This window comes from Amphiura filiformis, unplaced genomic scaffold (assembly GCF_039555335.1).
Source record: "Amphiura filiformis unplaced genomic scaffold, Afil_fr2py scaffold_596, whole genome shotgun sequence".
NCBI lineage: Eukaryota > Metazoa > Echinodermata > Ophiuroidea > Amphilepidida > Amphiuridae > Amphiura > Amphiura filiformis.
Window position 1 is genome coordinate 11,882 of NW_027306060.1, and position 14,871 is coordinate 26,752.

The window sequence follows — 14,871 nt, forward strand, 5'->3', positions numbered from 1 at the left end:
TTAACCCCATAAACATATAGAAAAAGCATATAAACTCAATTTTCCCAGGAAAATTTGTGGTTACTTTTTCAGGGCCCCCTTAGGAGGCGGGTCAAACCTTTTCAGCACCCCCTTTTTCATCAGGCCCCCCGGACAAGTTGTTGTGAACGGTCCCTTAGAAAATCTACTTCAATATTTACAAAATAAATGATTGTGATACCAAATTTCAAGGTTGTGACCCGGGTTGTGATGATCATATATTTGCATAGACTAGACCGATAAAGATCAGTCAGTTTCTACTCCGGTCCCCGGGGTTTCTACTTTTGACCATTATGTGGTCTTCTGGGTTTTACTTCACAAAAATTGTGTTAATAATAATTAAGAAATAAGAATATGCACACAGACACATCCGAAGACACAACACTGTGAATTTTATTTAAAAGCAACTTAAAAAGCAATTGTGGTAGCAACGTGGGTTTTCCTGTCTCAGGATTTCCTCACAAAAATAATGCGTGAATATTGGGCTTGATTTGGGCGCAAGATGTGGCAACAGCTGTGGCAACCGTCATGTAAACATCTAATCTCGGCATGGCAAGGATCCCTTAGGATTCTCGATGACCTGATGCTTCGAAGGCTGTGACTAGTGTGTCGTCGGAAAACACTTGGAAACTGTGTGTAGCAAAAATGAGCGTCAAAGTATATTATGACATTTTGTCACATCCATCTAGAGCTGTTCTACTATTTTGTCGAGCAAATAAAAAGTTTATACCATTCACGCCAAAGCCAATAGCTCTAAGAAAATGTAAGTGTTCTGTAACTTTGAAAGTGTCGAATTCTGCATACTTGTCCGGCATGATAAACATGTAGTGATCTCGAATATTGGAGGACTTACGACTTAAAAGGAGTATTTCGTGATTCTTGCATCCTCTTTTTATACTATTTTTTCGTTTGCGAGTAATATGCATGATTACGTGTATTACACTGCTCCATAGACAATGTGTTGTAATTTCGTTTTGGTGCACCAGAACGAAACACGATATCTACTTTGCTAAACAAATTAATCTGCAAGAAAGTTTTTGTACATAAACATTTAGCCAGTGATAAAAATCCCAAATTTTTTTGTGAGAAAAGTGGGGGATGATACTGTGGATCACGAAATGCCCTTTTTAAAGCCATAATGTACGATCTTATATATAATATGAAATTGGTTAATTTTTTTCAAACCTGATTTTTTTTTCATATTTGTAATGTTTACACATGTACCAACTTGCACCTATTCAATCTTCAATACGAAACATCAACATTTTGATTGTTATATGATGGTCGGCTTTTCATCCCAGCTACATACGCTTTAAAGTACATATTATTAGATTTATAGTTTGCTTCGAGGACTTTTAAATGTCAAAAATGTCAATTTTTTAAAATAATTTGCCATACAATTTGTATTATTTCACAAATTTCAAAATTATTTGATGTAAGGAGATCATATTCAGAATAGAATTTGTTGTGCCTGGTGATGTACAAATTTGTGTGACTGACACTTAAGTAAAATATTTTGTACAGAAAATTTTTGAAAATATTTAAAGTCAAATACATTTTATAATTTTATAACATCATTAAAAAACATGTACCGATATAAATTTATGTTATATAGCAGCTATTTTACAACTCTTTTTTACAGTTGAAAATAAAAGTGAAGAATATGCCCAGATCAATCCTATGAAGAAAGTGCCAGCTATTGTTGATGGCAACTTTAAACTTAGTGAAAGGTAAGTCTATCTATAGTAATAAAAAAGGTTACAGCCCCCTTTTTGAAGGTTTGTTTAATATGTTGAAAATAAGGTTTGCAGGGGTGTGAGAATTCATTTTTTTATTGCCAAATTTTACGTATTTTCTTTTATTTTCAGCCCATATACCCTGATTTTTCAGCTTTTTTAATAATCCTCTCTTTTTTGTCTGAGGCCTCTCATACCCCGGGGTTTGCTATGTCAAATATGAAATAGTATTACAAGTTGCTATTTTGAATGATCTTTTAACCAAGGGCTTAGTCAGCTTTCTTGGTGGGGGGGGGGGGGGTCAAAATAAAAAAATTTGGGAAAACACTAAAATACCAACAATTACTGGTTGCATCAGTTTGACCCGGTATTATCGGTGGGATACATACTTTTTTTAGAGAGGACTGTACATATAAGAAAAAAAAGGGCTTAATTGGGACAATGTGTGTGTGTGTGTAGCATGCAAAAACTTGGTATTTTACAATATTTTGGCTTTGCCTTCCTGATTTTCTTTCATTATTTGTCAGGGGGGCACTCTGTCCCCTACCCTTAAACCTAGCTAACCTCATTTAATTTTCAACATCGGAAAACATCGAAAATTTTATTTGATTCGGTTGACTGGTTGCGAAGGAATTAACGATTACATAATGCACGCATTAATGCTGTTCATTCCAAGTTTGATCAAAAGCGCTTTCTTCATGACTCGCTCACCGGTTCCTAAAGTTTGTGTATCTCATTAAATTTAGTCCACATTATCTATTTTATAATCTGATGGTGTTATGTTATTCATGCTTTCACTGAAGATGAATATCAGTTTGTCCGAGAAAACTTTGATTTCTGCAATTGGAAGCTTTCCATCTTTAATTCTTTAGGTTGTGCAAATATGTTATATTTTAACTTTCCGAAGAACATTTGAGTCGTCAGGAATGACAATGATCAAGTGCTTTAGGTGTGATTTTTGATGCGTCATTAATGTTGACGTTTTAAAAGCTTTAAACTTTGAATTACAATTTCTTGGAAATATTCCAAAAACTTTATGCAACAGTTCTGTATCCAACATTAACACAAAAAGATATTTACAAGTATCGAGCATCATCTTACATGCAAGCTTTCAATATCGTGAAGGTTTTCAAATTTGAACAAAACCTAATAAATGTTTTGCAAGAAACAGATTTTTTTTAAACGGAAAGGAGTTTACAGAACAAAATATGAAGGCCATTGACAGATGACCACTTGTGCGCATTGTGTTGAATGATCTTTCTTTCAAACTTGGAATGAAGTGAATTGACGTATGCGTTATGTAATCGCTCATTTCTTCGCAATCAATCAACCGATTCCAGTTAAATTGGTGTATAAGATGCATAATAAGATGGGCTACACGATGATGTTTAGATTTTTGGATTGTGATGTCTATTTCTCGACATACGTCCAAATTAATTCATCCGGTAATTTTTTATGGGACACCCTGTACTTGTATGATGTAGTGAACTGTGAACATAGTGAACCTAGCAGGCAGACACTACTAAAAAGACCTCAAAAGAAAATATATTTAAAGCCATAATATTTTGGTTTGACCAGAAATCATAATTATTTTTGGATTTTCTGTGATGATTGCTGGTCATATGGTGATGATATGAGTTGTAAAACATACTGCACAAAGTATCACTGTAAGTATAAGCATTGATCTGAAAATGATGTCTGTGTAACTCAATACCTTAATTAACCCTAACACCCATAAATGCCACAAAATACCACAATGAAAATCACTGCGACAGTGGCGTGAAGCGTGGGTCATCACATTGGGGGCACTGACCATGATGGGGGGCACAAGCCATTTTTCGCAATTTTCCTATGGGATTTTCTAATTTTTGCAATCGATTGCAGGGCATATGCCCCCCCGTGCCCCTATGACACTACGCCACTCGCCTGCGATGACGCAATCACTCTAAGTGCTACAGTATATGCTCTCGTGGCTACCGGTTAGTGATCGTGTGCTTGGCATGCGGGGGGTCAAAAGTTCAAATCTCGGGGTGCTAAGTGACTTCTTTGTTCATCGTCTCTCCTTTTTTTCGTTTATTCTTTAACGCCCAATAGCAAAAAGCAGGGTTGGGTGTTAGGGTTAAAGTAACCTTTGACCTTACTGACCTTGATGACTAACATTTTAGTGAAGAATTTGGATGTTCACAGTAATCAGGCAAATGTGCAATTGGTTGAATATTAATTATTATACATTAATTGCATCTAAAATTAATCAATGAACATAATTATCAATTTCTCTCTTTCTTTTTCAACCAGTGTGGCAATATTGATGTATTTGTCTGACAAATACAACGTCCCTGGTCATTGGTACCCTAAGGACCTTGATAGGAGAGCTAAAGTAGATGAGTTCATGGGGTGGCAACATATCGCACATTTCAACTTTACCAAACTTTTTAATTATGAGGTGAGCATATAGAAGGTGACAATAAAATATATTGGAAGGTAGTATGCAAAACTGAAAACATCAAACATATATCCAATGTATTCAGTACGTTTCACTGGGGTCCACCACTGTAGATAAAATAAATGTTGTTTAATAACCCTAAGTTATAAAATCTTTGGCGAGGAAAACCACTGTGCGTGCAATGTGCATGTATGCAACATGAATGCCATTACGCAATCACCCTAAGTCATATATGTGCACCAAATCACTGGCTGGGCCAGCGTAACCCCAGTGACATGAGGTCGGTGATCGTGGTGCGTGGCACCCAAGGGGTCCCAGGGTAAATTTGCATGGGTACTAAATCAAATCTTTGTTCATCTTCTCTCCTTTTTCGTTCCTTCTCAACCTTCCAATAGCAAAAAAACATGGTCTGTGTTTTAGATTAAAGATCTATTTCAGAGTCAATTGTACTAACTTAACCCCCTGGACACTATACTGGTCATCTAACAGCATTTCCGATTGGTTGGTAACTTGAAATTCTCATTTCAATTGCCAATTATGACTAGGCTTTAAACTATTTATGGTCAAACTTGCATTTGCAGATGATCTTACTAATACCCTCCTTGATTGGAACAAAAATTGGACACAATATTCATTTCGCCCAATCAGCAGGTTGTTCTCGTGGGGTTAAGCCACCGATTTCTTATCGGTAAACTTGGCATGACATATTGACCAATGACCTACATTTTGTAAAAGCAAACTAAACAAAGCTTTATAAACATGATAAAGTGATAAGCTGCTGATCACTTTATGTATGGTGCTAGATAACTTATAAATATTGACTCAAGGGGTCACTTGTATTTCAAGTTGTATATCACTCACCTACAAGGACTTTACAAAAGTACCCAAATTAAGTATTTTTCATTAGTGTAAAATAAACCCAAAGCAAAAACTACATGTTTGTTCTCCTCCTACCCCAGGCAAGTTTATTACTGTTATGAATTGCCGGTAGCAGGGGTAGCGCTAGAACAAAGCACTTCAGAGTCCACAGGGACCCCCAAACTTACAGGAAATCTGAAAGTAGGGGGTCCATAGTAGAGTTTGGCGAGTTAGAGTTGCACAAATGCAGCAGAAATAGTATGTCTGCAGTAGCGCTAGATTGAAAAGCTGGGGGTCTGCAGGGACCCCTGAACTCGCAGAAAATTTAAAAATACATGTAGGGGGTCCGAACTATATTTTGGTGAGTCCGGGACCCCAAAATGCAGCCTAGCGCTACCCTTGGCCGGTAGCGATCAGTCAAGAGGTAAAGAAATGAAAAACAAACAAAAATCACACATTTGGAAGAGTTTTGGTCAAAGTACATTATTTCTCCCAGAATTTTACCTTCATTTGAACTGATTTTTGTCAGCATCTGTGAGCCAAATTTTAAGCTACCCTTTTTGAGTAACTGTGTGATTAAGGTACCTTTTTAACCCATTTTTGCTTTTTTGATACCCTGTAGAAACTTGACAAAAAGACCCTTTTTACTTGCTTTTTTTTGTTTATCGAGTTTATACACAACTTGAAATACAAGTGCCCCCAAGACATTGGTGAGAACAGGTATGTTATGAGGTCTGATGGTCCTTGATTTTTATTTAGGTTTAAAAAAATGTCAAGCATATCTAGTCATTAACAGTTGAAATCTAAGAGCTGCTGGGAGACAAAACTTCAGCCAGGCACAAGTGACCTTGTGAAGGGGGTCGCTGTAGATAGTTGGTCAGGGCATTTTTACAGGACAGGCAAATGTAGCCAACAATTAGTGCTTATTAAATGGATCAGAAACGACTGTTATGAGGTCTTTGAACTATGGGCTCATCTTCCCGCCTTTACCAGATGAGCTACAGGGAGAGTGGATTTTTCCCTGCGAGTAACCTGTGAGTAACCTCTTGAACCCAGGACCTCTCACACCAAAGGCAAAGACCTTTACCAGTGCGCCACGCTGCTTTCACAGTTTAGCAGAATCATAGCACATTTTCAACATGCTTACTCATGTCATTTCAGGTTATTTTACCCAGTGTTACGGGATCAAAGACAGACCAAGGAAAGTTATCCTCAGCTGTTGTTGAGGTGGAAAAAACATTGACAAATCTAGAACAGATTTTCCTGAAAGACAAACAATACCTATGTGGCAGTGACATCAGTATTGCCGATTTATTAGGAGTATGCGAGGTAAGAGAAACACACTGGGACACACAAAACGTATAAAGCAAAAATGGCGAAGTGTAAAAAGCAATAAAAGTCAGAATGTTTCCAAATTTTTTTAAAATTTTGTTTGCAAGTGTTTTAAAATCTGTTTATGGGTATGACACACATGTATGGACAAGTGTTTATATGGGTATGTACTTGTGTTTGCGGGTACTCGCAAGTGTGCGGAAGTGTTTAAGGAGGTCTGCAAACGACCACAAATGCATGTCTATCGTATGTAACATATAACATGCACAGTTGCATGGTTAAATTCCATGCACACAAAAATAGTATATACTCATCTGGAGGATATAGATTATTAATACTGGTATGAAACTACAGCAAATAAAATTCTCTGCATGTTCATATCAATTTCAATGTTGTTAACTCTCTCTCATATTTGAAAGAAGTTTCTGAAAGTTTAAACTAACTTACAGCACAAAAATTCAACTAACCTTGAATTTTCGATGTGTGATACACACCTTCATCAGAAGAGGTCCAATGATGTTGTGATGGACTTGCCCTTTTGTTGACCATTGGCAACTTTTGGTCGAATGAGGGCGGTGCAGGAGGCCCTCCAGATCAAGAAGAAATCGCCAGAACTAAATTGTGATCATGGACTGGAATTGCCAAACTTATACAACACCCTCATTCAACCAAAAGTCGCCAATGGTCAACAAATGGGCAAATCCATCACAACAAAAATTCCAGGTTAGTTGAATTTCAGATTTGAAAATCAGATTTTTAAAGCTTTTTTGGTAAAAAAAATGTCCAAATTTGGGGAAGAAAGTCCACTTTTCATAATATTTCCCCCTTCCCCCTTGAAAAAAAGTCCACATTTTCAAAATCAGCACCCCCACAAAAAATCCTGGATACGGGCCTGGTCACCAGCACGTATCATGTACTTACATTCGAGTATTGAAAGAAGTCGTTTGTTTTGGTCAGTATTCAAACCCCAGACCTCTCCTGTTTCGCTGGCACAGCCAACAAAACCGTGTGTACAGCGTCACTTAGGGTGATTGCATTATTACATAATGTGGGATGCAGTGGCGGCGCCACGGAGGGGGGGGGGGGGCAAATTCCCCAGTCAGAACTCTTGCCCCCAGTAAAAACCCAAAAATACTAAAATTTCCACTTTTTGCGGTTATTTTTAGCATAAAATTTGTTGCTTTTGCCCCCCTCCCCAAAATCCACTTTGCCCCCTCCCCAAAATCCACTTTGCCCCCCTAATGCCCCCCCCCCCCCGCAAAAAAAATTCCTGGCGTGGCCACTGGTGGGATGCATACATCACACAGTATTTTGTAGTATGGAGTAGTGTTGGGCTGTGAAAGATTTTGCAAAAAAACTCAAATGAGAAAATATTGCCTTATTTTGAGCAGTTGAATACTCAGAGAGCCTAGTGTTTTGTATTTTTCTTTGTCTTCAGGTGGAGCATGTTACAGCAACAGGCCATGATATTACAGAAGCACATCCTCTCATAGGATCGTGGGTTGAACGAGTGAGACAACGGCTGAACCCTGATTTCGACGAGGTCCATTCAGTGATGCATAAATTAAGAGATAAGAATAAGACAAAATATGCTAAGTAGTACACATGGGTCAAGTCCTGAGGGGTCTGTGGTTCATATGCGCACCCAAGAAAACCAGTTTTCTCTTCTTAGGGGGATGTCATTTATTTTTTAACTAAAAGAATTTTAAGTCACCAGCCTTTAATAATTTCATAATCCCCTCTATTTTTGTTGTTAAAAATTATGACCCCCCTATTTTGGTCTAAAAATTCTATGACCCTCCCCAGTATATTCATGCCCCCCTTCCAAAGAAAATATCCAGCCCCCTTATTTCTTTCTCCCTTCTTTCCTTCCCCAGTGCCAAAATGCACCTAGGGTATTAGAGTTAACTATATTTATTATCTGCACCATCCATCAAATCTATAATTGTTATATATGGTCAATTCCAGCGAAAGCGGGACAAAATTCTCTCTATGTTAACTTTCCACTTTAAAATGTCATTAATAAAGGAAATCATGTTATTGATGGAGCATATCATGTCACGTTCAATGCGCTCTCTTTGTGCATATAGGCCTTTACTAGCAAGTCATACCAGGGGACAAGTTATGATGGCTTAAATGAATTGGCGTTACCCACAAATTCAAAGATAAAGCACCATATATGTCATTGAAGATCCTTCAATCAAAATGAAATTATTACCGGTAGAAAGACGTTTGCATGATCTCTCATCATATGTAAAACGATTGAATTCCACCAAAGTTTGTGGACTCTAGAGGACATTAAGTCAATTTGGCTAATGATTTTGTTACCCGCGTATCAAAAATAAAATGATCGTTCTGAAAAATGTTAAGTGAATATGCCATAAATGACTATATCATGAAACGAAGTTTCGTTCTATAATTCTGAGGTCCAAGTGATTATTTTATGCAAATATGTTTTACCCATAAAATTCCATAAAATCAAATTTGACGTTACCCACGTATCAACTGTTACCCACGAGTCCAGCAAATATAATTGCCATAACTTAAATTAACATTTAATGACTTTGGACACTGAATTTAGTTTGACAAGCGCTTAAAATTGTAAATCGTAAAAATATGTTCACCGCTTTAAAAAAGACTCTACAACGGTTTAAACTTTTGTTACCCACGAATCCCGAATAGATGCTAACCTTGAAAAACAAGGAGATTGTTTATTTTAAGTTTAAATCAGCACATATTTAAGCCATGGGTATGCTATAATTTTTACAGTACTTACACTTTATGCACCTAAGAAACGCAAACCCCAAACGGTACCATAGTACTTATAGCTTTACCAACGAATTCGGCGTTCCCCACGAATCCAAGGATTTACTCGTAAATTATATGTTTCTTATGCATCTTAACATTTTGAAAACATGCGAAATAGGTTCCAAAACAGTCCTGTTTAATAGCGTCCTCTTGAAGGTATACTGAAGCTGTATCATGAAGTTTTGATTGATTATCCTAAATTACCATTTTTGGGTAAATGCAATTGGTTAGAGAAACGGGAATCATTGAAACACAATGGAGGAATAACGCATGATGGTTTCCAACCTTCTGTAATATTTTCTATTTTGCCGCTTACCAATACATACCTTCAAATATGTGTTACCCACGAACATTTTGGTTACCCACGAATCCCTACTTAAATTATAGAATTTATAGTTAACAATGTATTGATAGTGTTTTAGTTCATAGGAACTGTCAAACACGAGTTAATAGAATATTGTTGCATGAAAATATGGAATGATTTTACTAAAATAATAATATAAAACTGTTTGCTCTGTCTAGTTGAATTTGGCAACTTCATTATTCTCAAAATTTTTATACCCAAAATGCCATAATGATCCATTCTAAATATTCCATGTAGTTTGTATTTTGATTAAAATTCATTTTAGTGCCATTGCAGCCTGAATTATTGACATACGGAAAAGTATTTTTTATTTTTATTTAAAAAAATTAATAGGAATTGCTATTTTCCAGATGCTGTTACCCACGAATCCATCCTAGATCCTCATCCCTGCGACGAGATACAAAATCTAACTTTATATTTATATGAAGTATTTATTCTAATCTATCGAAATAATACAGTAATATTAAATGACAGCCACTTTGGAAAGAGTTAGAAAAATTGACACAATCTTAACTGTACACCTGGTTCTTTCTTAAAATTTGTAATAACCAAAATATTTCTTTGTAGATATATGTAATAAAATTCTATTTTACGTTCAAAGTCTTCACCGATTTCTAGTGTATATGAGTCACACATAAAATATTGAAAGATATTAAAGAAAGTGAAATTTTATGGCGTACAACAGGTGAAAAATGCTTGAATTCGTGGGTAACATGAATATGCGCATTTAACACTTTATTTGGTCTAGCAAGAAAAGTTATTTTTTAATCCGATGGCACTTCCACCTGATGATTCACTAGATATGATTGTCTCATTTGATAAGTCTAGAATTGAAAAGGAAAACATTTTCAAAATGGACCCCAGAGAGAATTTTGGCCCGCTTTGGCTGGAATTGACCATACATATCTACACCAATCTTTTGTGAGCCACCAAAATGATTTATGAAATGATTTGGGCTACTTGACCAGTGATTCTAGTGTGTGGTCTTACACTATGCAATGTAACTAGTTTTATCTGTTTATATTTGGCCAGTTTGGTAGGAAGTAAATAATGAAAGATAAGATTGTTCTCTGAATCAAAAAAATATTAGGTTCATTCAGTATTCTGAATCTCAAAACTATTAGGTTCAGTGTTGACAATAATTTTCTGATATTTTCTTGAACCTTTGTATCCTTATTATCAAAATAAACATTAGTAAATCAAAGACCTGAGAGCACATCAGACATATCGAATTGCATTTTGAATATCATATTTGAATAATTTGCCATAACATTTGTATTATACTATGGCAAATTTCAAAAAATTATTTGATATCAGGGACTTTCCTTGTATTCAGAATGCAATTTGTTGTCTGATGTGCTTTCATGTCCCACATTGCTATCCGATTCCTTAAACAACTAATAAGTAAATGTGGCTATTCCAGTTGAAATCCTTACACCCCTATGGAAGACATGACCTTATTAAATCTCCCACAAAGTGGATGTAGACTTCATAATTATGGAGTCATTCATTCAAGTGACCTCGTTTGAAATTCACACTCCCTGTATGGAAGATTAAGGTTGTGACTTCCATAAAGAGTGTATGGATTTCAACTGGAAAAGCCCATTGGAGATAAATGTGAAACATAGAATATACAAGTTGTCTAAAAATGATTCTAACCCAGCAAACACAAAAACTGGGGGGAAAAAAAAAAACATCCTTATCCTTATAAAATGTCAGGTAAGGCAAAAAAAAAGTTTGTTTCCTGTAGCGCCCGCATTACGCTTTTTGACGGTTTATTTTGCACATTAGAATTTTTTTTTCACTTTTCAAAGAAAAAACCCAAAAAAAATGGAAAAATCACAAAAGTAATATTAAACACTACTGGAGTAAACATTTACACATTACACAACAAATGAGCGTAGTGAAAAACTACTGGAGAAAACATCACACATTTTTTTAATACCTTTTTAAATCTGCAGGTTGAAAGGGGATCATAGATATCCTTGAATATGAAGAAATATGATTTTTGTGTGTGTGTCGGAGAGACCCACTGTAAATTCCCATTCCAATTTGCAGCAAAAACAATTTGTCATTTGAAGACATGTATCTAAATAAACAAAACAAAAAAAACCCATATTTTGCATTTGACTTTTTTGACCTGCTACAGGAAACAAACATGTTTTTTGGCCTTAATATATAAAAGACACTTTAAAATATTTTGTAGGAAAGAACACTACAAAAGCATATTTAAAATGTAAAATGTTATTGTAAAATATATTTTTGAAAACATTTGTGCAAAATATTTTGTCAACACTTTAATAGCATATTAGAATATTTTGCAGCAAGTTTTCAAAACTGTTTTGAATGTTAATAAAACATTTGACACCCTTTATAGAACATGACATTTAAACATTTTCTTATACATTGTAAGCTTTTCTGACCTTTTGCGAATATTTTTGAAAATGTTTGTGTTTGCTGGGAAGTTCCTATATTCCACTAGTTTCCCATAGAATTTGAAGACATCCATTCAATATGCACTTTATTTAATTGTTTCATTTGTTTTTGCAATATTTTTCTTTTTCTCTCTGAAGGAGCTTAGAAACTTTGGGCATTATGCGCTATATAAATTGTTGTTGTCGTTTATACATACATGCAGGCCAGTATCAATACACCATTGAAGTTCAATTATTTTGTAATATTAATTGTAAAAGTGATAATTTTTGTGTGTGTAAGTTTTTGCGCTCTGTAGATTTTGAACTCCTATTGCTTGTTTTTAATTTTGTGATTTTGAGTTTCCTTACATGGACCTACATGTATAATACATTAAAAGAACATTATCGCCAGTTTATATTTTTGCAGTAGCTGTGTTGCATGCAAAAGCGCGAAAATTAATGTACCACAAAAATTTCCACTTTTACAGTATAAAGTATGTAGCAATGATGTATCTTGTGTGATGCAAGAAAAGGAAAATATATTTTCTTAATTAAAAGTGGATGTATTCCTCATATGATGTACCATAAATAATAATAATAATGTTCTGATATATATTTTTTACATTGTAAATATGAAAAAAATCTGCAATATTAATGTAAATCTATAATTTGATGACCAGTCATGGAGATTGACAAAATAAATTGATTGAAACCTATTCAATGAAGCACTGACTGAATGTTGTATTCTCGTCATGGTTCAGTTCAAAACAATAAGGGCTGGTTTCTTGAAGCATGACTATAGTGATTGGTCTTCCTAAGCCATTGGGTTTAAGCCCAATTAGTCCTTTACCAGTTCTTACAATTCCACATCAAATATCAGTCACTTAGAAAGATAAATCAATAAAATGGATCCACATTGGTAGGACTAGCCTACTCAGTCTGGCTTAGGAAGCTTGACTATATACTACCAAGCTTCGAGAAATCCAGTTATTCAGGGAAAGATGTGTTATGCTGGTTTCATACTTTCCTGCCGCTTGCCGTGCTGAAGATGATTTTGCGCAGTTGCACCAGAAACGCTAGCGGTGACCAGCGGACCGCCGATATATATCGATCAATTCACCGCTTTGCCCAAGCAGCAGCATCGCTGGGAGTTTAATTCAAGTCAACTCAGAGAGGTGCCGTTCTGCACAGCGTCATCATCCCTGTATCTTCGTGTCAAAAATTGTTGTGATAGTACGGCGAATCCTCTCGTTTTTCAATAGCTACGCATGGCGATTTTGTTTGAGATAGGCCGAGCGACTCAGGCTTAGCATCATACGACGATCATATTAGATACCACCAAGTTTCTATTCTACATATTATTACGATTTGCGTACATGCTCTAGTACCCCATGTAGTGTTGCTATTACAAGGAAATTCGATTTGTTTTCAGGTAAAACCCAGGTTTTGTTTTTAATACACTAACTTGAAATTAAATACACTAACCAGCAGCCATTGTTGTTTGCTCTGGAAATATTTTTACTGCATTTTATGCGTAACAATTTTTAAATTGCAAGTTGAAATTGTGATATATTTAATTTTGTATCTTCGTGTCAAAAATTGTCGTGATAGTACGGCGAATCCTCTCGTTTTTCAATAGCTACGCATGGCGATTTTGTTCGAGATAGGCCGAGCGACTCAGGTTAAACATCATACGACTATCATATTAGATACCACCAAGTTTCTATTCTACATATTATTACGATTTGCGTACATGCTCTAGTACCCCATGTAGTGTTGCTATTACAAGGAAATTCGATTTGTTTTCAGGTAAAACCCAGGTTTTGTTTTTAATACACTAACTTGAAATTAAATACACTAACCAGCAGCCATTGTTGTTTGCTCTGGAAATATTTTTACTGCATTTTATGCGTAACAATTTTTCAATCGCAAGTTGAAATTGTGATATATTTAATTTTGAGAATTACAATTATATAAAGGAACACATTTAGCCCATTCACCTAAGATCCAGGTGTTGTATAGAATATATTCAATCACAGGTCTATGTCACAATGCATATGTAAACTTTCTTTATCTGTGTCAACAATAGAATATTGATCACCAACGGAGTATGGAGCTGTATGAAAACAATATTTATAATATAGGGTGTTGACAATATAAGAACAATATACAATTTTGGAGCGGTACTGAGGCCAACATTGCCTTTCATATAGTCATGCCGCTCCACTTGCAGAGAAGTACATTAAGCGGCATGATGAAGCGTCATGTCGCTCAGCAGCAAGCGGCAGAAAGTATGAAACCAGCATTAATTTGCATACAAATGGTAAAAATCAACCTTAATAGGAGAGTACAGTTAGGCCTACTTGTATGCATGCCTGAGCACATTGATAAAACAATCATATTAAAAGCAATATTTTAGATGTAATACTTTTTTCTTCAAGTTTAATATCATTTAAAAGCACACATTGGGAAAATATAGTGGTAAAAAATGCAGGGCAGCAGCAAGTCTCAAACTTGTGACCTCTCGGGTGACAACCAAGAATTCAACTACTGAATTACCATAAAAAATTGATAGTTAGCATATGTGCTTACTATCGAGCACTTTTAAAACATGCAAACATGAAGAGCCCCATCCACAAAAGTGTACAGGGTTTTGAGCAATACACATAGTTATATACTAACAAGTAAACCTGCAAATGTGCGTCTCAACCACATTAGCTCAGTTGGTAAAGCGTCGGACTTTGGTACAATTTCATGTTTTCGAAAGCGCTCGATAGTAAGCACATATGCTAACTATCGAGTTTTTATGGTATTACGGATCTATATGAGCAAGGGGAAAGTAATGGTATAAGCATATTAGAGAGATTGCGAATTTCCAAACGTAGCATCGAAGGTATA

General features: G+C 35.6%; 1 protein-coding gene across 1 annotated transcript; it reads left to right on the forward strand.

Moving 5' to 3' along the window:
• The first annotated feature begins 551 nt into the window (after positions 1-551).
• Positions 552-9,025, forward strand: LOC140145737 (glutathione S-transferase theta-1-like). The gene is made up of 5 exons (XM_072167416.1): positions 552-781; positions 1,661-1,748; positions 4,050-4,197; positions 6,217-6,384; positions 7,826-9,025. The coding sequence occupies exons 1-5, from the start codon at positions 664-666 to the stop codon at positions 7,985-7,987; spliced, it is 684 nt and encodes a 227-aa protein (XP_072023517.1). The 5' UTR covers positions 552-663; the 3' UTR covers positions 7,988-9,025.
• Positions 9,026-14,871: the final 5,846 nt, after the last annotated feature.

Coding starts and splice junctions, on each gene's coding strand:
- LOC140145737 (XM_072167416.1), top strand. CDS start 664: ATGAGCGTCAAAGTATATTATGACATTTTGTCACATCCATCTAGAGCT. Junction 782..1,660: donor GCCAATAGCTCTAAGAAAAT/GTAAGTGTTCTG, acceptor TCTTTTTTACAG/TTGAAAATAAAAGTGAAGAA. Junction 6,385..7,825: donor ATTTATTAGGAGTATGCGAG/GTAAGAGAAACA, acceptor CTTTGTCTTCAG/GTGGAGCATGTTACAGCAAC.